The sequence below is a fragment of the Aspergillus sclerotioniger genome (genome assembly GCF_003184525.1).
Source record: "Aspergillus sclerotioniger CBS 115572 chromosome Unknown BO94scaffold_3, whole genome shotgun sequence".
Lineage (NCBI taxonomy): Eukaryota > Fungi > Ascomycota > Eurotiomycetes > Eurotiales > Aspergillaceae > Aspergillus > Aspergillus sclerotioniger.
The window spans coordinates 256,786-283,710 of record NW_020290993.1 but is presented as its reverse complement, the minus strand read 5'-3'; the positions used below and the strand labels follow the sequence as shown (position 1 = coordinate 283,710).

At 51.7% G+C, this 26,925-nt stretch overlaps 8 protein-coding genes across 8 annotated transcripts; 3 read left to right on the top strand and 5 right to left on the bottom strand.

Annotated features, from left to right (window-relative positions):
• Nucleotides 1-285: 285 nt before the first annotated feature.
• On the top strand, nt 286-3,961 carry BO94DRAFT_456160 (uncharacterized protein; the record flags this gene model as incomplete). Its single annotated transcript, XM_025607688.1, has 14 exons — nt 286-1,014; nt 1,065-1,121; nt 1,184-1,677; nt 1,727-1,840; nt 1,862-1,943; nt 2,059-2,234; nt 2,280-2,306; nt 2,357-2,717; nt 2,813-2,897; nt 2,947-3,005; nt 3,053-3,269; nt 3,321-3,438; nt 3,492-3,583; nt 3,642-3,961. 14 exons carry the CDS (start codon nt 286-288, stop codon nt 3,959-3,961), a joined length of 2,931 nt encoding a protein of 976 aa, XP_025471752.1.
• A 2,229-nt stretch (nt 3,962-6,190) lies between these two features.
• On the top strand, nt 6,191-7,366 carry BO94DRAFT_456563 (PQ-loop repeat-containing protein; the record flags this gene model as incomplete). Its single annotated transcript, XM_025607706.1, has 8 exons — nt 6,191-6,335; nt 6,419-6,453; nt 6,528-6,613; nt 6,714-6,804; nt 6,872-7,001; nt 7,048-7,104; nt 7,147-7,195; nt 7,237-7,366. 8 exons carry the CDS (start codon nt 6,191-6,193, stop codon nt 7,364-7,366), a joined length of 723 nt encoding a protein of 240 aa, XP_025471751.1.
• BO94DRAFT_542273 (uncharacterized protein) lies at nt 7,367-9,641 on the bottom strand (the record flags this gene model as incomplete). The annotated part of the gene is made up of 5 exons (XM_025613084.1): nt 7,367-8,749; nt 8,816-8,958; nt 9,006-9,165; nt 9,219-9,560; nt 9,606-9,641. The coding sequence occupies 5 exons, from the start codon at nt 9,639-9,641 to the stop codon at nt 7,367-7,369; spliced, it is 2,064 nt and encodes a 687-aa protein (XP_025471750.1).
• Nucleotides 9,642-10,330: 689 nt separating this feature from the next.
• On the bottom strand, nt 10,331-13,003 carry BO94DRAFT_507828 (putative glycosyl hydrolase; the record flags this gene model as incomplete). Its single annotated transcript, XM_025609638.1, has 3 exons — nt 10,331-11,728; nt 11,774-11,866; nt 11,909-13,003. 3 exons carry the CDS (start codon nt 13,001-13,003, stop codon nt 10,331-10,333), a joined length of 2,586 nt encoding a protein of 861 aa, XP_025471749.1.
• Nucleotides 13,004-13,018: 15 nt separating this feature from the next.
• On the bottom strand, nt 13,019-15,540 carry BO94DRAFT_483391 (putative alpha-L-rhamnosidase A). The gene is made up of 2 exons (XM_025608918.1): nt 14,088-15,540; nt 13,019-14,040 (listed from the first exon to the last, which is right to left on the bottom strand). The coding sequence occupies exons 1-2, from the start codon at nt 15,189-15,191 to the stop codon at nt 13,168-13,170; spliced, it is 1,977 nt and encodes a 658-aa protein (XP_025471748.1). The 5' UTR covers nt 15,192-15,540; the 3' UTR covers nt 13,019-13,167.
• Nucleotides 15,541-15,822: 282 nt separating this feature from the next.
• On the bottom strand, nt 15,823-21,964 carry BO94DRAFT_571631 (uncharacterized protein; the record flags this gene model as incomplete). Its single annotated transcript, XM_025614880.1, has 1 exon — nt 15,823-21,964. The coding sequence occupies one exon, from the start codon at nt 21,962-21,964 to the stop codon at nt 15,911-15,913; it is 6,054 nt and encodes a 2,017-aa protein (XP_025471747.1). The 3' UTR covers nt 15,823-15,910.
• Nucleotides 21,965-22,881: 917 nt separating this feature from the next.
• BO94DRAFT_530874 (uncharacterized protein) lies at nt 22,882-24,573 on the top strand (the record flags this gene model as incomplete). Its single annotated transcript, XM_025610772.1, has 3 exons — nt 22,882-23,368; nt 23,417-24,124; nt 24,189-24,573. Coding segments are annotated over exons 1-3 (1,316 nt in total), but the record flags the coding sequence as incomplete, so codon positions are not given.
• A 42-nt stretch (nt 24,574-24,615) lies between these two features.
• BO94DRAFT_507819 (FAD-dependent oxidoreductase) lies at nt 24,616-25,845 on the bottom strand (the record flags this gene model as incomplete). Its single annotated transcript, XM_025609637.1, has 2 exons — nt 24,616-25,290; nt 25,354-25,845. The coding sequence occupies 2 exons, from the start codon at nt 25,843-25,845 to the stop codon at nt 24,616-24,618; spliced, it is 1,167 nt and encodes a 388-aa protein (XP_025471745.1).
• Between the last annotated feature and the right edge of the window lie 1,080 nt (nt 25,846-26,925).

Genomic DNA, 26,925 nt, shown 5'->3' with positions numbered 1-26,925 from the left:
GATCACACAAGCCTTGCAAGATGATAGGCTAGAGTGGAATCTTGATAAGGCTGGATTAGATATTGAAACAGTTGGCGCTGGGCTAACAGACGCCCTCCGAATGCTTTTGCGGCGCAGTCAACATGCAGCATTACCCCACCATCACATGATCCCCTCGCGCCGTCCAAAGCTCCCATACTTTGATTATTTTCACCTCTCCGGCATTTCCAGCAACTCTTATACATAAGGCTGGAACCCCAGACACTTGTCTTCGTGATAAATATTTCGTACAGGGCGAGCACTGCCATGACTGACGCCGCGGATAACCCCAGCACTACTCCTACCAGGAGCACAAAAGCAGTCTCATCTTCTGCAGACAAAGATCATCCTCTTCCTTCAGTCGAATTTACCCTTTCCTGCAACCCTTCATCCTCCGATTGTATGACCCCGAACTCGTCCGCCGATGGTTCCAAAGGCAGCCGATCCTCTACCACGCCAACCACGTTCATCTTTGGAAATCTCCACTTGAGCGAAAATATTAGTTCCCCAACCCAAGCGCCACTGATTAATCAACCAAATATCATGCAGAACGGTCGTACAACTTACCGGGATCTACACAATGTCACGCCCAGTCCTGCAGGTCCCGCTTCCATGCGGCCGAGCCAACAACGGCCACATACCCCGTCCTCTCCTTTGGGAACTGTCCACTATCAGTTCAAGAACCTGAATCTGGAAGATGGAGGGGGTGATGTTTCCGACTCCAACAGGAGCTCTATTGATGTACCAGAAGACGACGAGGCCACCTTCAATATTCGTCAAGAGGCACTTCCCCCGGCGCCCATCTATGACATTCGCCTTCAGAATGTGCTACGACAGGTCAGAGGCGAGCTGACGAGTCTTACACAAGTCATGAGTAGGAATGTCCTGGTCCAGGTCCCTGATAGTGCCTTGTCTAAATTGTATGCCCAAACCCTTGAGGCGAGTAAATTCGCGTACCCGGCCACACGGACGGTAGGATTCATCGGTGATTCGGGTGTGGGTAAGATGCTGAATGTGCTGCTGCGCCGTATATGATGCTGACTCAGGCAGGGAAGAGTAGTTTGATCAACTCGCTTCTAGATCAAGAGGGCTTGGCCCGGTCGGTGAGTTCGATTCAATCATCGTGATAGACTAACTAGATACTAAATCCTGGTCGCCCTAATAGAGCGGAGACGGCGCCGCCTGCACCACCGTCGTTACTGAATTCCGGAGTGTAAACGATACATTTCCAGAGAATTATACCGTTGTTGCGAGCTTCATGGACTACGACGAAATTCGGGAGCTCCTTGAGGAGCTGTTATCCAGCGTTCGGAAATACTACACGGAAGCGTTTCGTGAAGTCAGAACGTCGGAAGAACAGGAGGCCATCAAGGTCGCAGCTCAAAGAGCCTGGGACACCTTGAAATCCCTCTTTCCCCATCAGAGGGACTTTGACCTCGAATTCCTTCTCAAAGAAGGAGACAATGCAGTGGACTCAATTATGACCACCTTGCTGCAGTGGGCCATGGCGGGCTTAGACCATCGACCAGGAGGACGTGATAACCTACAGCATACGATTGTGGCTCATCATGCAGATCAATGCATGGAGCATCTTGATAGGCTCATGGCCAATCCGGAAGATGATAAGCCAGCGTTTTGGCCCTTTGTGAAATTGATCAGGTACAGGCGAAGTGATGGACTAGTAAGTTCAGTGGCTTATATCATCTAGGGTCTATCTGCGATCGCCAGTTCTACGTACAGGCCTAGTCTTGGCCGACCTACCAGGTATCTACCGGATTACACCAGTGCCATTAGACCAGCTAACAACACTGCTTAGGGTTTCGTGACTTAAACTATGCCCGAGTGCGAGCGACAGAAAGGTACCTTCGTCACAGCTGCGACGAGGTGTTTATTGTGAGTACTATTATGCGTTGTACAACCGATCAGTCCATAGGAGATATTATCCGCCGATGTGCACGAGACCAACCTATTCGGATTGTGTGCACTCGCTCCGAAGTAAGTGTCTATACTTTCCAGATGCACAAGTAGTGACCATTGCAGGATGTGAATTCCCAAGAGACTGCACGTACTGCTCCGGCAGCAGATGCCGCACGTATCAAGGATATGGACAACAAGATCCGGGGACTCGAGCGCATGATTGCGCAGACACGGTCGCGCAGACGACAATCGCGTGGAGGCAAGATGCAGAGTCTCGCTGCAGAGGAAATCGACCTCAGGTAGGTGACTCCAGCACGTGTTAGACTTTATCTCATTTGCCACAGAGATCAAAAAGACGCCTTGGAGCTCCAGTAAGAACCCCACCTTATCCTAATTGAATAGATGGTCTAATACAGCCCAGGTTGAAGAGTTTTCTCGTCACTCGGCGAAATACATCCGTAACCAAGTCTCTGTTGGATGCCTGGGGAGACCGAGCTCGGATATTCTGCGTGAGCAATAAACTCTACTCTGATTACCGAGAAAACGATCCACAGGTCCATGATTATCTGTCACTCAGTGGTGTTCGGGAACTTAGGCAATATTGCCAATCAGTCCCGGCAGATGCGCAATTCCGAGCCACCGTGGCTTATCTCCAGAATGAATTACCCGCGCTGTTAGGGTCTATCTCGCAATGGGGATTAGCCGGGTCTAGCACCATGACTGTGGCCCGAGCAGAGGTCTTGCGGGATGTTTTGGCCAAAGCTGAAGGCACTCTCAAAAGGGTACGATATTGTCTGAGTATATGAAGAATTCTATTGCCTTTGATCTATGTCTGCTGTTGTATTCAGTATAGAGACAACGATGCTGATTCATTTAGAGTACAATTCTCGATGGCTCTCAGGTACACTCGTTACAGAGGAGCGTCAAAAAGCAATTCTCCGACGCAATTACACAACATATTCGTGGGTTAATCTGAATTCCAGTCATAGGAAGTAAATAACCCTGGTAAAGGCAGATCTCAACACGACTGGGGAAATCAAGCAGTCGAGGCGAGTTTGGAATGGGCAACCGTAAGTGGCACCGACAGTACAATAAGCATGTCTAAAAGTATCTGCAGTGGCACCACATGACATACGCAGCATTCTGCCGCAACTACGGAACACATCAAACAGCAAAGCAGCCCTATCGCTGCTGGAATAAAGAGATTCTCGGGCCAGGAATTGATCAGCTATCTCTGGCTTGGCGGAGCATGTTGGACTGGCTAGAAGAGCATAGCCAGAACCTTGAAGACGAACTGACCGATGTATTTCAAGGTGTGCGTGGTTCTATACCCGGTAAGTTATTAGAACAGCCAAAACTGGGATGTCATCGACTAAGCTTGTCAGAGCAATGTGACTTGGCACCAGAGGCCTTGCAAAACTTGCTTCTGAACCTCCGAATGCGACAGACATGTATAGTGGATGCCGTGCATGATTCCAAGGAGAGTATAATCAACGTCGCTAAGTATATACCCTGATCCTTGCCACTACAACGAACGACGAACTAACTCGGTGAAGAAAAATAATGGACGACACAATCGGTGGACACGCGAGCTCCTATATCGCTGGAATCATGCGTCCAGTCTACAACCGTTGCATGCAAGAATATGGTACGCTCTCCCTTCGTCCTATCAATCACAAGTTCATGCCAATAGAATGATTGTACAGGAACGGGAAGTGACTCGCGTCGCAAACAAACCATGCACCGCAATCTCAAGTCCCCAGATATATTCATCAACTTCGCTAGGAATATTGCGGCTGATTTCAACACAACCATTGACGAGACGTTCAATCAGCTGGATCAGAAGCTGTATAATGAGATTGCTAACATTACCCGGGATTTGGGCGCTGCGGTCACGGTCGAGGGGGAAGTTTCTGAAGCGGGGCAGCATCCAGCTAATGCGGAGCAGATCAAGCGGGATGTTGAAGCGTGTCAGAGGATTTTGGGGGATGCGAAGAAGGTAGTGTTGGAGTTGCGCGGGGAATAGTATTGGATATATGTGCACATCCTCGCTAGATACAATATTAGACATATTTTTCCCATTTACTCTGGACAGTAATGTGATAGTAGCCTAGCTGATGTGGCTGTAGTGCCTCTCGAGGAAAAGCACCGACTCTAGCATAGACTAGATATGAACATCAAGCTGCGACGGGAAAGTATATGTTGACATACAAGGACTAACTAGCACCTCGCTACGGCTTTCAATCGACTTGGTAAGTCGTGAAATGCTTAGAGTATATATAGAGCTAGGCAATCCTCCAAATCAACCGTTAAGCTGCGTATTGTAGAAAAGAAGTATGCTGACTGGCTGAAATGCTCCGAGGGCAAGCAATCCTTGAATGAATACATCATATAGAACGCCAGAGAGATAATTTTCCTCGTTTATGTTTTATCATCAAGGGATGTAATCAATTTCTCATGTACCTTTCTCATCCTATGCTTTACTCCACTTTATCTCAATGGATAATTCAATCTGGAGTAGTCCTACTTTCCCATCTTCCGTCTTAGCAATCTCCACATGATCATCACTAGCGGATATTATCCCTTAAAAACATACTCAGTTTCATCAACCAAAATCGCAGGGGTAAATTCAACATCCCGCGCCAGAAACTCGGCCAACAACGCGCTCAAACTCCAGGATCAGTCGACCATCAACAATCGGGGAACTGACTCCGTGATCCACCGTGGTGGTTGATACCAGGTCAGGTACTAGATAGACTGTCACCATTTCCTGAGTTCGAACTTGTCTCGGGATATATTCAATTCTCCAGAACGACCGGACCCTCTTAGTAGCCCTGCTTACTTGAATCACCAGAACAATGAGGACTTGTCCCCTTGAGTTGGATATCCACCACGCGGGCATCGATGCCTCGACACGGGCCCGCTTCGAGAACCACAACTGGTGTTTAGGTCGCAAGGTGGGATTAATCCAAGATGCATCTGCTTGCTTCTTGGATGCAGTGGGGCTGGTGTATACTATTACCCCGAGGAGAATATATTCATTGAGATGAATTCCCATGTTTTTGATGAGTTCGGTGCTGATACTGGTATGACTAGTCATCTCGTGCTCGCAGATAGAGAGTTTGATGAGAAGGGTGTGTATGTCTGGGTAATAGGTGAATTTCATTTTGCGGTGGAGTTTATTTCAATGGGATTCGAGAGATTTAAAGATTTATGGAGGGAGAGACATGGTTTTATGGGATTGTAATGGATGTCTTGGTTCTGGTAGAAGGCAGTAGATGCCATTTCACGATATGGAGTACGTAGTGACGTATGGTTGTTATAAGCTTTCTAGGTTATCGTGAGGGACAGAGCGGATGTATATCCCGCTGGGGAGATGATTTGAGGAAGGTGTTGGAGAGGTTGGAGAACCTGTAGTGGAAAGTAGGAAGGAAAGGAGGAAAGGAGACGGGTGATAGTAAAGCAAAGCAAGGTCCGTGAATAGTAGTCCTGGTGACAGACTAGCCAAGTGAAGTCATATTGGGGCTTCACTTGAAGCAGATATATGATGCTAGATCGTTATTCTTTTAGATCCGCATATAAAGACCTTTCTCCAGAAGGCTTGCATCTTCACCGGTCGAGGATTTACATGCCTGAGAAATAGTATATTTGCCTGAGGCCACTTCATAAATTTAAACATCCTTTAAGGGCCATGTCATAATGCTTTTAGTTCCTATGATAGTCCTGTATATTGCATTTAAACGGGACGTATATGAACTCTGCCTGAGGGCCTGTATAAGATCTAATTATATCAAGGTATCTTGGGGCTTACAATAGGTCGAGGGTGTCCTTTTATCATATACAGCGCCTATCCTCAAACACAGTGGATGTAGGATTCAAAAAGCAAGGATTAATGCAACCATGCAAAATCAAGACCAAGACTCCCAATGATAACCGGAATTCAACACATAATTCCGACCGGTTCCATACTCCACACTCGGAGAATAATGTTCCAGACGCTTTTCTCACCCGACTTGCCTATTCCGGTTACCTTGCCCCACCCTTCCAAGTCCCAACCTGTATAGATACTTACCAACATCTGTATCTTATTGTAACTATACTCTACCTAGCTCCAGCGAATAATTCATTCCATTGATCCAGTACAATTCTCTCTTTTTATCTCTGCTTTCTTTTCTTTCCTTCGCAATCTTTAAGAGAAATCCTTCCACATCACCCCCTTCTCTCCTTACCAATCCATCGACTCTCTCCTATAACCATGTCCCAATCACCCAACGCAACCATCCTCGGCACCATCGGCACCGTCTTCTGGTGCATCCAACTCATCCCACAGATATGGTATAATTGGAGAAGAAAGAAAACGGAGGGATTGCCTCCTGCCATGGGGTTCTTATGGGCGGTTTGTATGTCCCCCATCCCTTACCTTAATCTAATCTACATATATGGTAAAACGGATAGGGGAGTGTATGCTAATTGGTAGTTGTAGGCGCTGTGCCTATGGGTGTTTATTTAATCCTTCAGGTATATACATCTTCTTTCTGGTTCGTTGGTTTGGGCTGTATGTTAATGGTGGCATGGGATCGGGATGGGGATAGGATGTGAATCTCCCCATGCAAATCCAACCGCAGATCTTTGGGACTTTTTCGGCGGTGATATGGGCGCAGATTTTGCATTATGAGTAGTGGGTTATCTTTTTCCCCCTCTCCATCTCTTTTTATTTCCTTTTTTTGGTGTCAGGGGGTGGTAGGATGTGTGTATTTTGGGGTACTGATGTGAAATAGTGACTATAGCACACGCAAAGCTACATTAGCTTGTCTTGGGTTGTTGGCTGTGATGGGTGGGATCGAGGTGCTGCTTGTTTTGACTTTGAGGGTGAGTATTATTCCATCCATCCTATCTTGGTTCTTTTTTGGAATGAAGAGGGAAGCTAACGGTGTAGATCCCATATAACAAAGGTATCACCTGGCCTGATATCCTCGTCGGGGCCATTGCGACAGTTCTTCTGGCGGCCGGCATGTTGCCGATTTATTTTGAATTGTGGAAAAGAAACGGTCGGGTGATTGGAATTAGTATGTCTTTCTTGTTTGGAATGGGCATCGGCATGCTGATGGTTAGATTGGGTCTTTTTGTGTATTGATACACTTGGGGGATTGTTTTCGCTGTTTGCACTAGGTATGATGGGATCAAATCGTATGGGCCATGCTGACGGAACAGTGGCGCAAGGGTCGTTTGATATTCTCGGAGGTGTCATGTATCTTGTAGTGTGAGTATACCCTCTGGTGGTTGTTCCTGGCTAATGAATAGTGTGGGACTCGAGATTGGCATCTATACTAGCCATATTATATGGCGGGTTCGGTTTCGCGAGGCAAGAAAAGAAGCCAAGCTCACAGGGAAACCCATCGAGGAGGTGTTGAAGGGATCTTGTCCGGCATAATCACAGTATTAGCATTCGCCGCTCTGGCGACTGTCGCATGAGTTGAATCCACGTGCCGCTACTCTCTGACCAGAACTGCCGCAGAAACGACAACACGTTGCGTCGATCCAACGTGCCGCTAATTTCCATCACCAGTTCGAGTTCGTGGGCCACAATGTCTTGTTTCTGTGGACATCCGCGACACTCGGTGCCTGCAATGAACAGCGGCCACACCAGGTCTTGTGCAAATGCACGCTTGTCCGGGAGAAGGGATAAATGGGTAAGAATCGAGTCTCTCCAGGACTGAAGGGTTGTATCTAGAGAGCCATCGGCCAGTACGTGATAGACATAGATTAGGACAGCATAGTAGAAGATCCACACCAGGTGCTGAAAACTGGTCCGCGCATCGTCTGTCTGCCAGCGGAGCGTGAAACCCAGTTGGAGCATGCGCGCTTTGGCGGCCTCCAGATCCTGTATCATGGTGTCGAGCAATGAAGACTCAACGGCATATTGCTGATTGTGTTTCAGTCGCTCGAGGCGCGTCACTTGGCTAATGATACTGACAAAGTCACTGAAGATGGCATTGTTGTCGTATTCAAGGCCCGTCTCATAGTCGGTCAATGAATCAAATGTTGTAAGTCCCGCAAAAACACTGGCATAGTACTGCTCGTAGACCAAAAAGGCATCCGTCTCTGAGCGATGTGTAAAAGCCTGCTCCTTCCATTGACGGATGACGCGTGCAGCTTCCAGGTGCATTCGCCACTGGGTGGACGCGCCGAGCAGCTCGACATTATAGAGGATCAGCGTGGCAGCCAAGGCACACTGCGCCTCGCTGGAGGAACCCTCTTCCCTCATACGACGGATCAACTGCGCCAGCCAGGTCAACGCCTGGTTCCGCCGGCATTCCGAGACCCTCTGCAAACACTGGCGGCGCGGATGGTCGGGCGGAAATCTCGCCGCGAGGTCTTCCGAAGCCAGGGCCAGCACGGCATGGAGGACGGTCGGAGAGGCCCCCGCCAGCGGAATGATGACCAGTCTCCATGGGTTCGTGGGCCCATCCACCCACGCCAGCTTCGCCGATACGTGCTGATGGTAATGATGCATCAGTTCGGACATGGTCACCGCCTGATCGAGTACAGGCAGCTGCCTTCCCGCCAGTCGGCCTCTACTGGCTACGCCTTGGTTCCATTTGAGAATGAGGCCGTAGCCGGGACAGGAGAATCCACGAGAAATGCATTTGCGACAGGCCGGCACTGCCCGGTCGCAGTTGATGCGACGGGTTCGGCATTTAGGGCAGTCTTTATCTGCAGTGATGCTCGCCCGCGTGGACATGAGAGCAGGTGATGGTGATGCTATGTACAGATTTGCAAGGTTGTGCGAGTGGGTAAGCTGACTAGTCATTAACTACAATTTGTGGGCGTCTTTCTCGGAAGGAATCGGATATCCCTGCTGGGCCCAGCCCTGCAACACCCGATCCCGCATCGCCTGCTGCTCCGGGCCAGTCAGCGGCGGTCCCGACTTTCCGCGCCGCCGGCGGGATTCCTGCGTCTCTTCCAATTGGATTCCCCTGGTGAACTCGTATGTGCGGAACTCGGCATTGTGCCAGCCGGTACCTGTCCAGATGAATACTAAATTTATAGACTGCTTGCAGTGGACTTACCTTCAAATGTGCATCCATCTTCCCAGTCTTCAGTCAAGAAATGTAACAGACCTCCATGTGAGACCACCACGATTTCCTTCTCGGGCCGTGCGTGCAGCCAATGGCGAAGATCTCCACACCGCGCGGTGATCCTTTCTCGCGTGGGTGCAAACCTTCCCGTCTGTAAGTTTATATTAGCCAACAATATCAGCACGATATCTTGATAGGTCACACCTTGTCTCTCCATGCTTCACCAACCAAGCTCAAATCAACCGGCAATCTTTCCCCCTCCATCTCGGCTTTCAAATCACTCACACTGCTCCCAACATCACAAGGAAAACTACTCAGTTCTTGCAAATCCGGCAGAGCAATCAATTTCCGCTCCTGCCCCTCCCACTCACTGCAAAACCCCTCAATCCCGGTATAGATAGCACGACGCAAAGGCGAACTAACCACCAACTCCACCGATGGCATGGCAGCAAAGCTTTGACGAAGCGCCAAGCACTGCCGCTTTCCGTGGTTGGTGAGTAGCGGGTCGGGAATGTTCCAGTACGTGAAGCCGAGGTTATGGTATCCCTATGATGGTTAATTAAGCGGGTGAAGAGGGTAGGGTATCCACACCTCTGCGTGCCGAACGAGATGAATTCTGGGTGTCATGTTTAATGGCTTGAGTTTGAGTTTGACTGGTGTAAAGGTATTGTTGTGAGAATTGCCGGGTCAGGAACACTTGTTGTATATACTGGAGGAATGGGACTAAATGGAAGACCCACAGATAAACTTTATTTTTACATACAGCCTGCTTGTTTGGGTTAGCGTGGTTACTGTCACTTGTGGAAAATAATTCACGGAATACTAGTCAAGGAAGTCTTCAAACTTGTTTCCACTACCGAGTAAGCCCCTAAAGAAAACTCATACCTAAACACTCTTTCTACTGCACGCTGAAATCACGTAACTCTCACATCACTAACTGATCAACTCCCCTTCACTTGTATCTCACCAATATTCACCATCCATCATCACCCATTCCTATATACCCCATCACCAACACCATTCCTGATAATCATCACAACGACCTCCTTCACTTCACTCAGCTCATCAATTTCCCCCTCAAATGCCAGTCATTGGATTTTGTACTTTAAAGTAATTGAGAGTTATGCTCTGTGTAGAGTACTACCATAGACTCAAACAAGTTTCATTCATTGTATATTTTATCCATGAGGGAGAAGAGAGAAGAGTAATCATTAGAGATAAAGCATACATCAATTCCTTCATTATTTCTTATTGTATAACTTGAAGCAATATCACCACCACAATCACCAGCAAAATATCCACTATCATAGTCACCACTATTTTCCCTCTCCAATCACCCTGTGTTGGATATTCCCCCCCTCCATCACAACCCTCCACTCCCTCACCCCACCATGCACCCACACAGAAACCTTTACCGTCTCCTCCGCAAACACCGTCAGATAATTATCCTCCCAGTACACCGGGACCACCTCGTCCCCTGTCACTGCATCCACCAATACAAGACGGATAAAGAACCCTGGTGCTTTCGATCGATTCTCCAACGTAACCTCGATCTTTAACCCCGATTTACTCTTCTCTTGGACTCTCACTGTTGTATCAAGCTCCACGGCCTGGAGATTACTCAATGCAGTGAAATTCGCATACTCCGTAACCGGGGTAGTATACCAATTTGACTTCTCCCAGTCGAGTTTATCCATGTGGTTCGAGACCCAATACACATTGCGGCTAAGGATTGCTCCAGGGGTATCTTGTAGAAGGAGCCTCAGGAATCCCATCTCAGGGATAACTTTATCCTTGACCCGTGCGATCTGCTTCGATGTAATCGGAGCTGTATTGACACGGACCCCCTCAGTCGAGATATGATTCCCCCGGTGGTCCATCAGGTCGATGACGACTACTCGTTCTCTGCGCTGATCCAACGAGTGATTAATGAGATGAATCTCGTGAGTGTCAGGATCATAGGCAACATGTTCGATCCGCGTCCCGATCTTAGTTCCGTAGTATGCTCCCGCCGGATGGAGGTAGTAGTCGAATAATTGCCAGTGGAGGTTTGGCCATGCGCTGTTGAGCATCCAGTAGATGACGCCTGTGGCGGGGCGGGGGGCGCTCTGGCGGATGGAAAAGGATTCGAATTCGGCACGCGTGGCTTCGTAGTCCATTAGTTGGGCTTTGAAGATGTAGTCGGGTAAGGAGGAGGGGGGGCCGTATCGGGCTGTGAGGGCTGCGTTGTAGATTGATCGGGTGTGGAATTGGGAGTCGGATCGGGACATGTGGAAGAGGTTGGCGTTGGGGTGGTTCCACAACGTATTGAGGTCTTGCGGTGAGAGGAACCGTCGCAGACTGCTGAGTTCGGGTGTGCCGACCCCGGCGCCCTGTTCAGAGCCGAATCCGAAGGCGGCACCCCGTTGGCTACCGGACCAGTAGTTTGGGGGCACCCAGTCATAGGGACCGAGCATTTTCATGCCCGAGGGGCCAAGAGTGGACGGGTATCCGCGTTGGGCGGCGGAGGAGACGATGGGGTTGGGCCAGTCCATGCGGTGCAGGGCGGAGGTGTAGATGGAGGTGGCGCGGTCGTTGGGCCAGTAGTCGGAGCCGATGAGGAAGGCGAGGAGGGAGGGATGGGGTTGGAGATGTTGGGCTTCGTGGAGCATGGAGGACTCGGCGGTGTGATAGTCGGTGTCGTTCCATTTGAGGCCGTTGGCGTCGTCGTTGTACTGTGATGTGAGATGGTTGCTGGTAGTCAGAGGGAGAGAACATACCTCCCAGCCTTCCCATTTGTCGCAGCACTCCCATCCTGCCATTATCATTACTCCCATTCGATCGGCTAGATCGTATAGCTCGGGATGCTCCATCTTTCCCTCTAGACGGATTGTGTTGAGACCCATGTCCAGCACGTACTGGAGGATGGTGCGGACACGATCGGCATCGAAGCGGAGAAAGATGTCGGGGGCATAGCCAGCGCCTAGAACTTGAAATGGAGACCCATTGACTGTGAAGGAAATGTCACTGTCGCGACTCAGCGAGGCTGCCACTGAACGAATTCCCAAGGTAGTGCGTGCCCGATCAGCGAGTTGATCATTGATCGTGACGTTGGCTTGGACGACATAGAGAGGCTGCTGGCCCCATGCAGCGGGCCACCAAATACGAGGGTTCTTGACAGAAACGGAGATTGCAATGGTAGTACTCTCCCCCTTTTGCAGTCGGATAGGACAGGAGAATGGGAAGGTCTGAGATCCATCTTCGGATTGGATAACCCCCTGGAGGACCCCAGTCACCAAGCCATTCTCGTGATTAGTAACGTCAGTCTTCACGTCTACAGCAACCTTCTCTGTATCGGAGCCATTATAAGTAGACAGCACACGAAGGGGAGACAACGAAACCGGTCCGGTATGCTTGACCTCCACGTTCCTCCAGACGCCAGTGCCGTTGTCCGGTGGGTATGGATTCCAATCCGCAAAGCCCTGACCAAAGTCCGCCAGGTAGTCCGTTGGATATGCCTGGATGAGAATGGCATTCGAACCGGATCGGATATGAGGGGTAATGTCGTACTGGTGGCCGCCGTAACACCCTTGTTGGAATGAGCTCGAGGCGATCTGTGCGCCGTTGAAGAAAATATCTGCCCGTGACGTAACACCGTGTGTGACGAGGAAAATATGGTCGCCACGGGGCGGGGGCTGCAGGCTCACTTCCTCCCGGTAGATCCAGGGGAATTGGAAGCTCGATAAATCGACGGAGGCGAGGTGATCGCCGTAGAAGAGGTCTGTTTCGTTGTAGACGCCATTCTGGATCAAGCCAGCCATGACCGTCCCTCGCGAGCTGACCCGGTGCCATGATGAGGTGTCAGCGTTGGGCTGTGAAAGCCTGCTGAGACTTTCTGTAGTTCGGAGAGACGACCGAAGATGCCATCCTGGAATAATAGCAGTGTCGCCGGGTGAGGGAACTAGGGCTGCGAGAGCCGAGGCAAATAGCGAAAATGACAGTAGATGCATGTTGAATGGTAGTTGATTGGAAGCGGATTTTGAGAAGTAATGATATCTTTTGGCCGGGAAAAAAAAAGAAAGAAAAGAAAACGCAAGAATAGTCACCGTGACGTCGACGGTACAGAACAAAGATTTTATTCCATCGGGTCACACACTATACAGTAACAACATTCTCACAAGCTTTTCAACTTCCATGTCCCTCCCTGCAATCCGCTAGCCTTTCCCCCGACTAACTGCACACTCACCCCCTGATCTGACACAAGCTGTCCAGCGACACCACTGAGCTCCACCGACCCCGAGGTTCCATTAGGCGCAGTAAATGTTAGATCCTGATATTCACCAGTTGAGGATCTTCTGATGACTGACTCAAAAAGCCCCAACCTAGTCTCGAAGCCCGCCTCTACCTGGGTCAAATTGCCCGGCTGCGGTTTGAACAACCAAGTCACCCCCGCCGGCCCCGTGAGGTGCAAACCAGCCGTATAGATCGTCAAGGCGGACGTCGGCCCCGTCGACCATCCGTGCGCGTGCGACACCCGGGGTGTATTCCGGTACGGTGCGTATACCAATGACCCATCGGTTGAGTAGCCCTCGATGAAACTGGAATTGGTCATGCGCGGGTCATCGAGCATAAATCCCCATTGCAACCGCAGAAGATCCAGCGCTCGGTCTGGTTGACCGGCTAAGTAATGAGCCTGTAGCTCAAACCCACCGATAAAAGGGGATACTGTCGTGCCGGCCTCAGGGGCGGGTGCCCCGTAAGGACCCCAGCGGGCGGCGAGTGCGGATGAGATGACAGCGCTTTGGTTGGCCGAAAGGGTGAGGTTGGCCTTGACGGCCCAGGAGTTGCCATCTTGGGGATGCAAAGTGGTGGTCTCGTTGTCGGTATACAGGCCACTCGACTCATCCCAGAGAAGTGCGTTGGCAGCAGTCTTGATTCCTGCGGCGGTTGTACTCCAGTTTCTGATGCTGGAGTAGTCATTCAGGGTTTGGGCCAGAGTGATGGCATCATTCAGAACGTAGTAGAGAATCGCGTTGGCTTCGATGTTCTGCTCTTGTTAGTTTACACCGCGTGGTGATATCTGGATAAACTTACATGCGCACCCATGCCAAACCTCAGCCAGTCAGCACTGGCTGTGATGTTGGCCAAGCCAGTGTCATCCACACTGCCCAACGCCCACTGGACACCCTTCTTGTACTGTCCCCAGTATCGGGACAGCCACGCACTGTCTCCGGTGTACTCATAGTAGGATGCCGCGCCGATCAGACTGTGGAGGTGGTAGGTAAAACTGACAATATCGGTAAAGGGCTTTCCAGCATAGGGAAGGCGACCGTTAGCTTTCTGCAGCGCATACAACGACTCCAACGCCGTGCGAACACTGTACAGGTCGGCGGTGCTGACAGCCACGCTTTCCAAAGCAATGGACATATCACCAGGCCAGACAAGACGATCCCGCTTGGCCCCATCAACCAAAGTGCTGCTGCCGTTGGTAACGGTATAGTTCGACCACCAAGTGTCCGTCTGGGGAAGTGTAATGTTGTCGGACGAGTCGATAACACCCAACCACACCAAGGCGTCTCCCGCAGTGGGATCAATACTGCAGAGCTGCAGGGTATAAGCACCTGCATACCAGATGCGGTTGATGAGTTCATCATTGCTATGAAAGTATCCCTTGTATGCCCGAAGATCCTGGGTCGGAGCGGCAGTATAGTTGATGTGAATGCTGTTCAGAGAAACAGTGGCCGTGGTGTTGCTGATGACTGTCAGGTAGCGAAATGCGCCACGATTGTATTTTTTGTCCACGGTATAAACCCCAGCACCCTGCCCCACCGGGAACCAAAGTGGCGTGTCAAGACCAGCATCCTGGGTAGCATCACAAGCCTCGTTGCTTATCCACAGGCTAGACTCTGTGAATGCTACCCCGATGAAGGCGGATTGGGAAGATGCAGAGGCGACATCCACGGACACGATGCCAGCGACATTCACGCCAAAGTCATAGGTAACCGAGGATATGCCGTTGAAGGTGGCGTTTCCGCTGGAGCTAGTCAGAGCGGCAGCATTGGTGACAGAGCCGTTCACTTGTCGCACCGAGACGGGAATCAAGTCGCGAGAGCTCGGAGCAAGGATATACTGCTCATAGGGCACGGCCAGAGTAACAATGGCCAGCAAGACTGGCAGCAGGAGCCAGGACGATCGCATCTTGGTGGATGTATCTGGGTGCTCGTTTGTTGTGCATGCAGGCCATCATAGTTATATACGGCTGAACCTCGGCAGATCCATTGCATTGTTTGAGCTGTCGGAGCATTAGCGACCGATGAGGAAGAAGCCAAGGTATTCGGTAGATCATCCGTCCGAGCAATTGACGGGAATCCACTTTGTTCGTCCACTGCCGCTCACGGTTCCCGGGGGTAGAACCGGTGAAGAAACCCCGCATTGACTAACAGAGGGGTGGGCGTGGCATTGCTTAGCGGGGGACTGAATGCGTGTGACTGGATGGATGGATGGAAGATCCAAACAAGGGTGGCGTGAGATGAGAGGGGAAAAGGGGAGAGGGGAGAGGGAGAGGCAAGGGACTGAGGGAGGGGAGTCACAAGTCGGGAAGTGAACCGGATAACCCGGGCGCTGCCTGAATGCGGCCTCGCTGCCTGGCCCGGCTTCCCCACGGGGTTCGGGTTAGCCCGACTGCCGAGAGTCCAGCGGGCAATGGAAAGAGGGATATATAACATCCCCTGGTTGTGGAACAGCCTTTTGAAGAATAAAAAAAAAGGCCACTGATACTCAACGACACTACATGTATATGATTCATGTGTAGCAAGGTGCTGACAAATGCCTGCGATGCTTCCTTTTCCCAACAAGGTAAGTCTAACAATCTAACTACACCAACACCATCAGCCTCATGGTACCATCCAAATATATACTCACTGAAGAGGCGCAGTAACCCCGGTGATGAACCCTTGGAGAAGATGAAAGGGGATTTCCGCCGTAGTCTGAAGAATCGATGCAATGCTATCCTGCATGGGCGGAGGATCCGGGATGAACTGAGGCTGGGCCACATAGTACTGAGTCTGCGGTTGGTACTGGAATTGGCTCCCATCGGGCTGCACCATCACCGCCTCTGCGCCATCTACCATGGTCGAATATTGTTGGGGCATGATGTACGGTTGCCCGAATCCCCGGGGTTGTTCTTCTTCCTCTTGGCCCCAGAAATCCAGCTCCTCGTCGCTCGACAATGAGTCGAGGTCGCCGTCGTCGGACGAGGAGTCTATATCGCCTTCGTTGTTCTCACCAATGCCTCCCTCGAGGATATCTTCTTCGACGAAATCATCGTCGTCTTCAGGAGCCTCGAGGTTCCACATGAGGTTCTCGCGTTTGGGATCGGTCATTTTCATAATGGCCACGGCCGTATCAATGCCGTATCCGTCCTTGAGGGCCTGCCACTTGACCTTGGTCATCGCGTCCGCCTCCCCAGTTTGGTGCGTGTTTTTGGTCCAGTGGGTGATCAGACAATCCATGGCCTTGATTGTCATCGGACTTCCAGGTGGGAGAACGTCTCTACATAGTTTCACAGCCTGTTCAAGTTCTGTCTCCCCTGGACAGCCCCCAGGACAATCATCCTGCAAGCAAATCTCACCTAGAAGAACAGCGGCTTGAAGTGTAAACAGATGGCTGCCGCCGACAGTCTCTTCCAAGCCAGCTTTCGCCACCTGAACCAGGTCTTCGGGGTTTTGGTCGTCTTCGTGGCATTTGAAATCCGCCTGCTGGCAATCCAATAGCAGCTCTGCCAATCGCAACATGGCTTCCCACCGTACCACCGAATCTGAAGGTCCTGGGGTGTTGTCAACCGGGTCGACTGCATCCTCTTGCCCCGAGTCTCGTGGACAGAAATGGTTGTAAGCCTTCTCAATTAACAACGTTGCGTCCTCGAACCGCTTCTGCTGTCGGTATAAGTTGCCCTTCTTGAGTTCCACCCGAAGAATATCCTGTCCAGCCTTCTCGGCGCCGTACTTTTGAAGGTCTTCTAACGCTTGGTTGTAGTACCTTTCGGCCTGCCCCTCGTAGTCGGGGCCTCCCAGAGCTGCACAGGTCTCAGCTAGATCAATCGTTGCCGTTGTGATCGCCTTGTGAAACTTTTTCTTTCTCTTGAAGTCCTCCATGTATCCTTTGTATGCCGTCAGAAACATGGTTTTCGCATCGGTAAATTTGCAGCTCTGGTAGTAGGCCGTCCCAAGATCATACGCTGCCATTGCCGTCACGCGTTTGGCCGTTCCGTATCGCTTCTGATATCCTTGGTATGCTCGGGCATAGTACTCTCGGGCCTTCTCCATCTTTCCCAGAGCAAGATGGAGCCCGCCCAGGGCCTGACACGTCCGCAACGTCCGGGTCGCATAGCCTCCTAGCACCTCTTGGAATCCCTTTAGTGCCGCCTCAAAGCCTTCAATGGACTGAGCAAATTTGTTCTCCGCCTCATCTCGATTGCCGGTCGCCTTCAGGGCATCGCCAGCCATCTGCCGGGTCTTGGCGAGGGTAAATTGGGACTTGAGGTGTGGAAGGCTGGAGCATCCTTCCAGGCGCGAAACAATCCCTGAGACCGTCTGTCTCAGGTCCTCGGCTTTCTCATACAGCTTGGCATCCTCGTGGAGGGACGCATATAATGATAACAGATCCGTTTCATCCAGGTCGCCTTGTTCATCGAAGAATTGCTGCTCCTGAGCCAACTTCAGAGTATACTCGCAAATGCTGATGGCATTGTTCGTGTTTTCTGAGCCGCCAGCCGCATGGAGAGCCCGAGCGATGCTCCAGTGTGCCTCCACGACGAGGCGCCAATCGAGACCCAATTCGGCCTCCTCCGTCTGGTACGTTTCGATGACCGAGAGGGCGAGGTTGACGGCTTCGCCAATATCTTTATCGTCTCGCTCGATGTGGCTTCGGCATAAAGCAAGAGCAATGGTATAGTGCAACTCGTTACATTCCGGCCTCCCGAACGGGGTCACATTTAAAGCCTCGGTGAAATGATCCCGGGCGTGGTCGAACCGATCCTGCTCTAAGTACGCCTTGCCAAGATGGTATCGTGTCAACGCCACGAGGACGTGATGGTCTTTGAAGGCCGCGAAAGAGTCGTGCGTGTTGGAGTTTTGGATGGAGGGTTGGTCATGACTCGTGAGGCCTGACAAGACCTGATTGAGTTGCGTCTCGGCTTGCTTAAATTTGGACTGAAGAGTATAGTTCACTCCTAGCTGTAACCGGATCACGAGAAGAAGAGGGTGATGTTTCTTCAGAATGGAGGTCAGTCTTCTCAAAGCGCGCTGGTAGACCGCCGCAACGGCTTCGTCCCGCTCTTTCTTCGAGGCTGTATCCTGGGTTCTTCGCTCCGGCCATCGTGGTTTGAAGGCCTCAAACACCTCGACCGGCTTCCCAAAGTGGGCCATAGCTCGTCGTAACTGTTTAGTGGCTGTCGCAAAGTCGTAGCGGCTAGCCGCCAACGCGACCATCTCAGAGATGGCATTGAGCTCCAGTTGAAGCCATTGGATGGCCTTCCGTTCGTCCCCCCGTCGATCCTGGCTCGAAGCATCAGAGGGCGCATTTACCTTCTCGCTGGATCTGTCCGCCGTCGCATTCGATGTTGATGGCCCACGCGTTGGTTCTCGGCCTTTTTTCTTCACCTCCACTGCCCGGTAGTTGCCATTTTCCTCGCAAGCCTTCAATATATTCTTGAAGATATTCTCGGCGCTCTGGACGCTCTGACTGTAATTGGCGACCTCGTTGCTCGACAGGCTGTGCTGCAGGGCCATTACAGCCTGCCCCCAGGCAAGTTGGATATCCAGGAATGCGAGGTTATTCTGGTTCTTCTGGTTGGCTATCCTCTGCGCCCACGGCCCTTTCAGAATGAATGTATAGGTTTTAATGGCTCTGTCCAGTAAACTTCTTTCTGCGTAAACATCTCCCAGGAGGGTAAGGCCACGGGCCAGTTTCTCGTCCTTGCGCTTTTGGGCATTCGTGGTGTTTTGATCCAACGGAAACTTGACATCAGCTGGGTCAATCAAGATGTTGTTCTTGATCAGCACTCGGGTAGCACTTCTGTTGTTCACTTCCAAGGCCTGTACAAGGGCCTCGGGGCTCAGGTCTGCAGCAGCATACGAGGCTTGTGCAACCCCGGAATTTGCCAGCCAAACGGACGGGTCTTCAGTATTGCCATTGAGCCACTCGCCAAGTGGTTCCGGGGTCATAGGCGTCTCATTAGGAGTCGGAGGCTCCTCCGGAGCGTCCTTGACTACCATCTCGTCATTTTGGAAGACGGTGTTCTCATCTATCGAGGACAGGTAGTTCCAAACCTCCCCAGCTCGCAAAGATTGGCTTTGCTTATCTTGACCACCCAACTGGATGTTTTGAACGGTCCAAAGGCCGCGCGTATCCTCATTGTGTTTCACAAGAACGGAGCCAACGTACCGGCACTTGATCGTGGGGCCATCTTTCAATATGGCCAATGGGACGACCAGGAGAGCTTTGGCACTGCTGCCTGACAGCGATGGGAGAAGGAGGATGTGCTTATCCCACTCTTCCAAGGCCATCTGGACTCGCAGCGTTGCCGCAAGGTCATCTCCATAAGGCTCAATATTCCCTTCCACAATGTCCGATTCGACCACCTCACGAAAAGACCACAGCCCCCAAACGGCACCCGCGTCATCAATCTCCAGCATGGTTGTCTGGATGGTGTCATCGGTGGACCGGCAATCGCCGTGGGCCTCCACCGGCAAATCGTCGAGGGTTGCGGGACTCCAAGAATAGCCACCGTTATCATACATCGTGGACTTGCCATGAAGAAGACTGGCATAAGGAATCTTGCCCAGATATCGCAGGATGTCTCGGGTCATCTCACTCTCACCTTTGGAGAGGTCAGGGTCAGGAACCCCAGCCAGTAGACTGGCAATGATGGTGCGGTCGCGCACCCACGAGGTGCTGCGAGGCGCGAGAATGGTGACCAGATCCCCAATGTTATCAATCGGCCTTCGAAGTCGTTCGATCATGGAGGTTGCCAACCAGTGTGCTCGGGAGGCCGCACGCGGACTGCGCGCCAGAATATGTTCATCCAGATCCTTGATAACGGGCTTCCCACTCCCCGGGTCCTTGAACAAAACTTTGACGCTTTTTGACATGGCCAACTCAAGTGCGGTCCATCCTCGTGTGAACCAAGTGGAAAGAACCAACGCCAGGCACGGTCCTCCATCCTCGCTCCACGGAAAGTTCAGCAGGAACCGGTCGTGCACGACAGTGTGGCTTGCGTTGGCATAGTTGCCGTGCATGACGCTCAAGGCCTTGCTCCGGGCCTTGGGCTCATATGGAATCGATAGGGTATCCCACCAAATGCCCTTGCACCCCAGCTGAGCTGCAATGTCGGCGAAGAAGTTGAAGAGGCAAGAGTTGACAGACCCGGCGTCCTGCACACCCACCCCGGTTCCATCCGACCAAACATGCGACAGGGCAATGTAAGAGTCGCTACTGGAACACAAACGGCGCGTCTCACACAGCCATGCGGTTCTTTTCCCCAGCTCCAGGTTGGTCAGGAGTAGCTCTACGGGGAACAGGGTTTGGGCGCAATTGACCGGCTCGGTGCACTTGTGCAGCTGGCCGACCTTGGTGCTATCCATCTGAGCCCCCTGGCACTTACTTGGCGTGCATTTCTGATGGCCTGCGTGGGAGAGAGACTCTCCGTGACGGGCAATTGCGGTGACAATATCCGGAAGATCCCCGTGTTTTCGATCGCTAACGTTGACAAGGTTCCACACACGGTTCTTGCAGAGATCCATGTCACCAAGCTCTTTAGCCGCTGCTTGTACCGTTCGAACGGTGTATCGAATGGGAAGGAAATCATGGTCCCACCTGGAAAAATCGGCGGAACCAGTGCCCAGTTGAGATTGAATCCCGGCCATCCAATATATGAGGTTGAACACCTCCGATAGCTCAATGGTGCAAGATTGGTCTCCATCTTCGCCGTCCAAGAACGGCAGGATGTATCGGTTCTTATCCCGGAACCTTTTGAGAATGCTGAAGCAGCCCGTAGCGGATCTCGCCAAATGCGTATGGGCTCGTGATCGGGTTTGATGATCATCCATCGCGGCCTGGCATGACATGGCTACCAGAGCCCATTCTCGAAAGTTGACCCAGTTGCAACATGGGGCCCACTTGGCCATAGCGTCTCTTGTTTCCATGCATTTGGGCGTCCTGCAATGTGCCAGTCTAGAACGGACACACAACTGAGCCAGTTGCGAGAGGAACCCCATTCCCTGTCCCTCGAGGTGTAGTCTCGGGCGAGCCGCCCACATATCAGGGCGCACAATGCCATTCGGACAGTTATCGGGGTCTTGGTCGTTCAGTTCGGTTTCACGCAGCAAGCTATGGTTGAACCCCACCGTGAATAGGGGGATTGAGAGATTGTCTTGGTCTTGGTTGTCTGTGGCATCACCTTGCGCGTTTTCGCCATTTTCGTTCTGCTCGGCCTCGGGGATATCAATTTCGTCCGCTTCATCGTTGCCGTCTTCATTCTCATCAGCCTCAGTCATTCTAATTCCATCCCCTTCTTCATTGTTGCCATCCTCGTTCTCCTCAGGCTCAGAGACGTCAACTCCGTCCCCTTCTTCCATGTTGCCGTCTTCGTTATCACCAGCCTCGGAGACGTCAAGTTTGTTCACTTCTTCCATGTTGTCATCTTCGTTCGCCTCACGCTTAGGTTTGTCAGCTTCATCGCCACCCTCGCCATCACTCTGTCCATTGTTGCCGTCACTTCCATTCTCATCCTCCTCATCATAATCATCGGAGTCTGTTCCGGAAAACATGCACTCGTCATCAAAGGAGTCGTCGTCGGAAGCCTCGTCATCAGGCTGCCAAATACCATGCAGTTTGAAGGCTTCCGGAATGCTGGCAAAGACCGCCTGGAGCTTGACGTCATTGAGGTCCGTGACGGAGGCTGGATCTCCCATTCTGAATATGTTCGAGAAGACCGGAGGGTATGTCAGAACTTGAATTCAGCGATCGGATGGCAACTTGTTTGTGATTATGTTGTTTAGTCAAGGCGAGCCTGCAGACGAGGTGCAATTGGAGTCGTTGATTTATGCCAGACTGAGAAAGGCGCAGTCGGAATTGCTCATTTATGCCAAATGAGGACCGGTGCACGATGATCCGCTAGGAGGGTGTTGCCCCTCCATCTCGATACCTCGACACCTCGACACCCCGATCAGCCCTACTGACGGGGCTTGATGATTTGCCCGACCGGCTCGCAGGGTAGATCAGCCAGCCACACTAGCCGACTACTACCATGTCTCGGTTGCCTTATGAGAAGCTGTTGCGCCGGAAAGAGCATCCTGCATTTAGTGTCCAGCACGTCCTGCACCATGTCGGAAAGACCGCGACTGCCATGCATGCGAACTGCACAGTCACCTATCAGAAGGGGAACACGTCGCTCCTGCCTGTGCGGCCATAGTTAGCGACGGCTGCCAATTTGTCATGACTCGGGGTATTTAGACCTGATTCGGATTAGTTGTCTGTAGCTATATCTGTAGGTAGTATAATACCCGACTGGTACTTCATACATATTACACTCGGACTGGCTAGCTCTATTCACCGAACCAATGGGATGGTAAGCATGCGGGATTTTGGGTGGCAGCGGCAGCGGCAGCGGTCCGTCAATCAGTGTCAAAGCTTGTTTGATAGGGGACCTACGGGGACCATACTTGCATCGGACTAGCCCGGGCTATTCGGACGTTTGTATCGTCCCCGAGGTTGAGGGGTTGAAGCTTCCTGCGTGAAGGAACCCGATGACCCACTATAGCCTAATATTAGGGCTCAATGACCATCTCTCCACAGCCCATTCGTCTCCTGTGTTTGTCCGTCCGGAAGTGTTAGCTTTGCTGTTCTTGTTTGCTTTTTTGGCAGGCAGCAAATAAGAAGCAGAAGTACAAAAGGGGGGAGGGGGAGCGGCTGAAGTGGCGTTTGCTGTGCTGTACATTCATGCATGTGATCAGAAACGACCCCCGACAGCGCATCGAGAGAATAATATCTTATCTTCTCCCTCCCCCTCCTTCAGCAGTCACCATTACCCCTCCTTCCGAGTGGTTATGCTCACTGGACCCCGGACATGGCCCCAATGATCGCCGCCCGGCTGAACAGCCTCCGATCGGTGAACATCAAGGACCCTGTAACAGCCGCTGATTACTTTGCAGCACAATGGGTCAACCCTAGCGATATTTTCTCCGTTCTTCTTCTGTTAGGCCCCGAGATTGTTCAACAAGCGGTCGCCCAGCTGGCGGGGCGCATCATCACCCCTGTCGCCTTTTCGTTCGGGTGGGTGGCGTACTCTGCCACAGCATTACTGTCAATGGTTGGAGGCAAGTAAACAAACTACCCCTATTGCCACTCACGCTTACGTGCCATAGAGGGACGCCTGATGCCCGAGACCGACATGCTCAGTACCCTCGTGATTCGTGCAGACACCGGACATGTCCGAACCACCAGTTCGTGGGTCTTAGGTCGCATGTTGCGCGACCTGGATGATCGATATGACGAGGAGATGGAAAATGAGGAAGCCCATGTTTCACCCTGGCAGGCCATCTCGGCCCATCCACCTTCTGCCGAATGCCGCTCCCCGGGAGAACAGAAGAAGAAAAAGAAGAAGCCGTGGGAAGCGCTGCACATCTCGGTCTATGAAGTCATCGACGAAGAGGGATACAAGCATGGCGTCCCACATCGTGACTGGGTATGGTACTCGGGCTTTCTGGTCATCTTGGTGCAGCTGGTCATTGCGATGCTGCCTTGGGTGCTGCATGGGGAGTGGGGGACCTTCTTCATCACCGCCTATGGGAACCTTCTGGCCCTCCTGGAGGGCTCTCTCCCTCAGTGGCGAAAAGAGAAGTGGTCGTGTCCCCGCAAAGGGGGGGCCACCGTGACTCTTACCCAAGGCAATGGGAGCCGACACGCAGTGGTCATCCTCGGGAAAAAGGGGGTAGGGTTGGATCTGGAGATTCTGGCCCGGGGAACTCGCACCTCGGCCCCCTCACACTTCACCCGCGTGGCGGCCGCGCTTCTAACCATTCAATGGATTGGCCTGCTGATTACCGCCGATGGGTTGGAGATAGATACCTGGTGTAAGTGACATCGCATGGCTCCCCATGAAGGGCATATGAGAACTAATCAATGTCTATCTATCAGACCTGTTGGGAATCGGAGCCCTGGGAAGTATACAGAATGTGATATCCGCGGGAGCCCCGCGGTCTCCGAGTGCATTGGGGGTTCACATTCGCGATCTGGGCCAGCCCATCCGGGGCAAACGCGTGGCGGATGCGCTGAAGGCCGCGGAGCAGCAGTATCCCGGCGTGGGCATGAGTCTGGTCCCTATTTTCTTCCCCGGGTCCATGCGAGTCGAACCCTCCGAGTTTGACTTTTGGCGAGCAGCCCAACAGCGCCAAATGGGTCCGAATTCCCACGGCACTCGCATCGACAATCTTCCCCCTCCATCCACCTCTATCACGCCTTACCAGGAGATTGTAGAGCATAAATCCATGTTTAGCTGAGATTTCACAAAAATACATGACCCTCTTTCAACCTCGTCAACACACAATCTATCTAAAGAACAAACTCAATAATCCCCCTCATCCCTAATAACCCTATCCTCGGACAGCATATTCTTCATCAACGACCTCGGACTATCCCACTCAAAGAACATCTCCCCAGACAACACACTACGCCGAATCACATCCTGCGCATACGGAAACATCTCCTTCTCATACGCCGCCACCGCCTCCTGCGTAATACCCAACTCCCCAATCTTGTTCGCCAGGATCCACGCACTCCGCATCGCACAATTCACCCCATCGCCCACAAACGGCGTCGTCACATGCGCGGCATCCCCAATCAGGGCTACCCCGGGGGCAGTCTCCCAGCTGAGTTTATCAGGGGGGAAGTAATACAACGGCCAGGTGCGAAAGGGACCGGTAGAGTTCCGAATGATGTCGTGGACGACAGACGTGTGTCCACCGAAATACTCTTCTCGGAGAAGAAACTCCCTCACGGCATCTTCATCAGCAAGATCGAGTTCATCGGCAGCAGGGAAATCAGTCGGTCCCTTCCACCCGAAATCCATCCGGTAATGGCTATCCCCTTGTCGCTGGATCCAGATTTTCTTCTCCCGGCCACAAATTACCATCGGTCCTTGACCGGCTAGTTGCTCGAGGATAGAGTGGTAGGGGTTCGAGGGGTGGATGAACATTGTCAGGAAGAGAATCCCGGAGTAGATCGGTTCAGTGGACGTGACCTATCACCATAACCACCCATTAGCACCATCCCCTTCCCCCCCAAGAAAAGAAACAAAACTCACCAAATGCCTCAACTTACTCCTCACCCCATCCGCCCCAACCACAAGCCCAAACCCCTCCGCCACCTCCCCATTCTCAAACTCCACCACCACCTGCCCATCCCCATCCCTCCTATACGTATTCTTCACAGCACACCCCCATTTCACCTTCTCCTTGGGAATCGAACTCAACATCACCCTCCGTAACTGCCCGCGATCAATCTCCGGCGAATCCCTCCCCTCCCCGAACTTAAACAATTCCGTGCCGTGAGCATCCCACACAGAATGGATCGTGGCGTACCCGCCACGAGCATATTTCTTGAATTCCTCGAAACAGCCGGCGGCTTTTAGGGCGATTTGGCCGCTACTGCGGTGGATGTCGAGACAGCCGCCGCGGGGGGGAGTTGATTCGGCGCTGCGTTCGTAGATGATGTAGTCGTGGCCGAGTTGTTCGAGGATGCCGGCGAGGGTGAGGCCGCTTGGACCGCCTCCGAGGATGGCGATGGGGGGGGACATTTTTGTGCTTGGTTGGTTGGTGGTTGAGATGGGGTGGATGGAGGGGTGGTTAGTGAGATGGAAAGAGAGGTTGGAGAGTATTTATATATTGTGTTGATGTATGGTAAACTAGACTAGAGTATATGCAGGACATGGCACTTGTTGCAGACTCCGGCGGGAGCGCGCATCCATGTCGAGGATCCACCCCGGGCCGGGGTTAGGGTTGATACAGTATACACAGACTCCGAGTTGGATACCTTCATCACTTAATATTAGTAAAAAGACATGTGTATATTGTATAACAGCCAAGTAAGTTATGGTTCTATGACCAAAGATAGTATAGAAAATCATCTATAATCTATGTAGTATTAAGCTTATCTACTACTACCGTGATCCAGCCCTCCGTAATTCATCCACAATGCCCTATTGGTGAACATATATCCAGTCTTACTACCTATAGTATTCCATACTATTAGTAGATAAGAACCAACAACCTGACATAACTTAATCTAGGGATTGAATTAAGGTTCAGTATGCTGAATGGCGCCCTATCTTTATTATGCAACTTTTACAGATTCGGGATGTTGTACATCATACAATGTGGATGTATTTCGTTTGTTACCTTTCACTTTGCTTTGTTCCTATGAACTTGGCAATCTCTGACCAGGGAAATGTATCTAGGTCCATTCTCTCCCGAGACAACTAGGACAGACTATTCCATACATTTGCGTAGAATAGATCCCGTACTTTTACAACAAAGCAGCACACCGAGGACAACAGCAAACACATATTTTGTGTCTGTATCATTGTAACAGGACCGGAGTTTAGAAACAGACTCACTGCAGATCAGTGGATAATAGGTGGTGGGGCTGGTTTGTCAGCGGATCCGGGGTCGGGGTTGGGGACGGGTCGGGGTTTGTGCTGGTCCTAGTTCCGATGGGATAGATGATCGGACTTGAATAATTTTAGGGATTCGTTATGATGACGAATGAGAGGGGGGGTGTAAGTAACTGGGTAGGGGTTTGAGGTGGGTTGGATTAGTTTATTATGTTGAGGTTGGATCTGTTGTCCTTGTTGGGGGGTATGGGGTTGTAATGAGGG

Excerpts from the sequence above, each read along its gene's own strand:
- BO94DRAFT_483391 (XM_025608918.1), bottom strand. The coding sequence starts at position 15,191 with ATGCGATCGTCCTGGCTCCTGCTGCCAGTCTTGCTGGCCATTGTTACT. Across the intron at positions 14,041-14,087 it reads GGTTTGGCATGGGTGCGCAT|AACATCGAAGCCAACGCGAT; the intron begins GTAAGTTTATCC and ends TAACAAGAGCAG.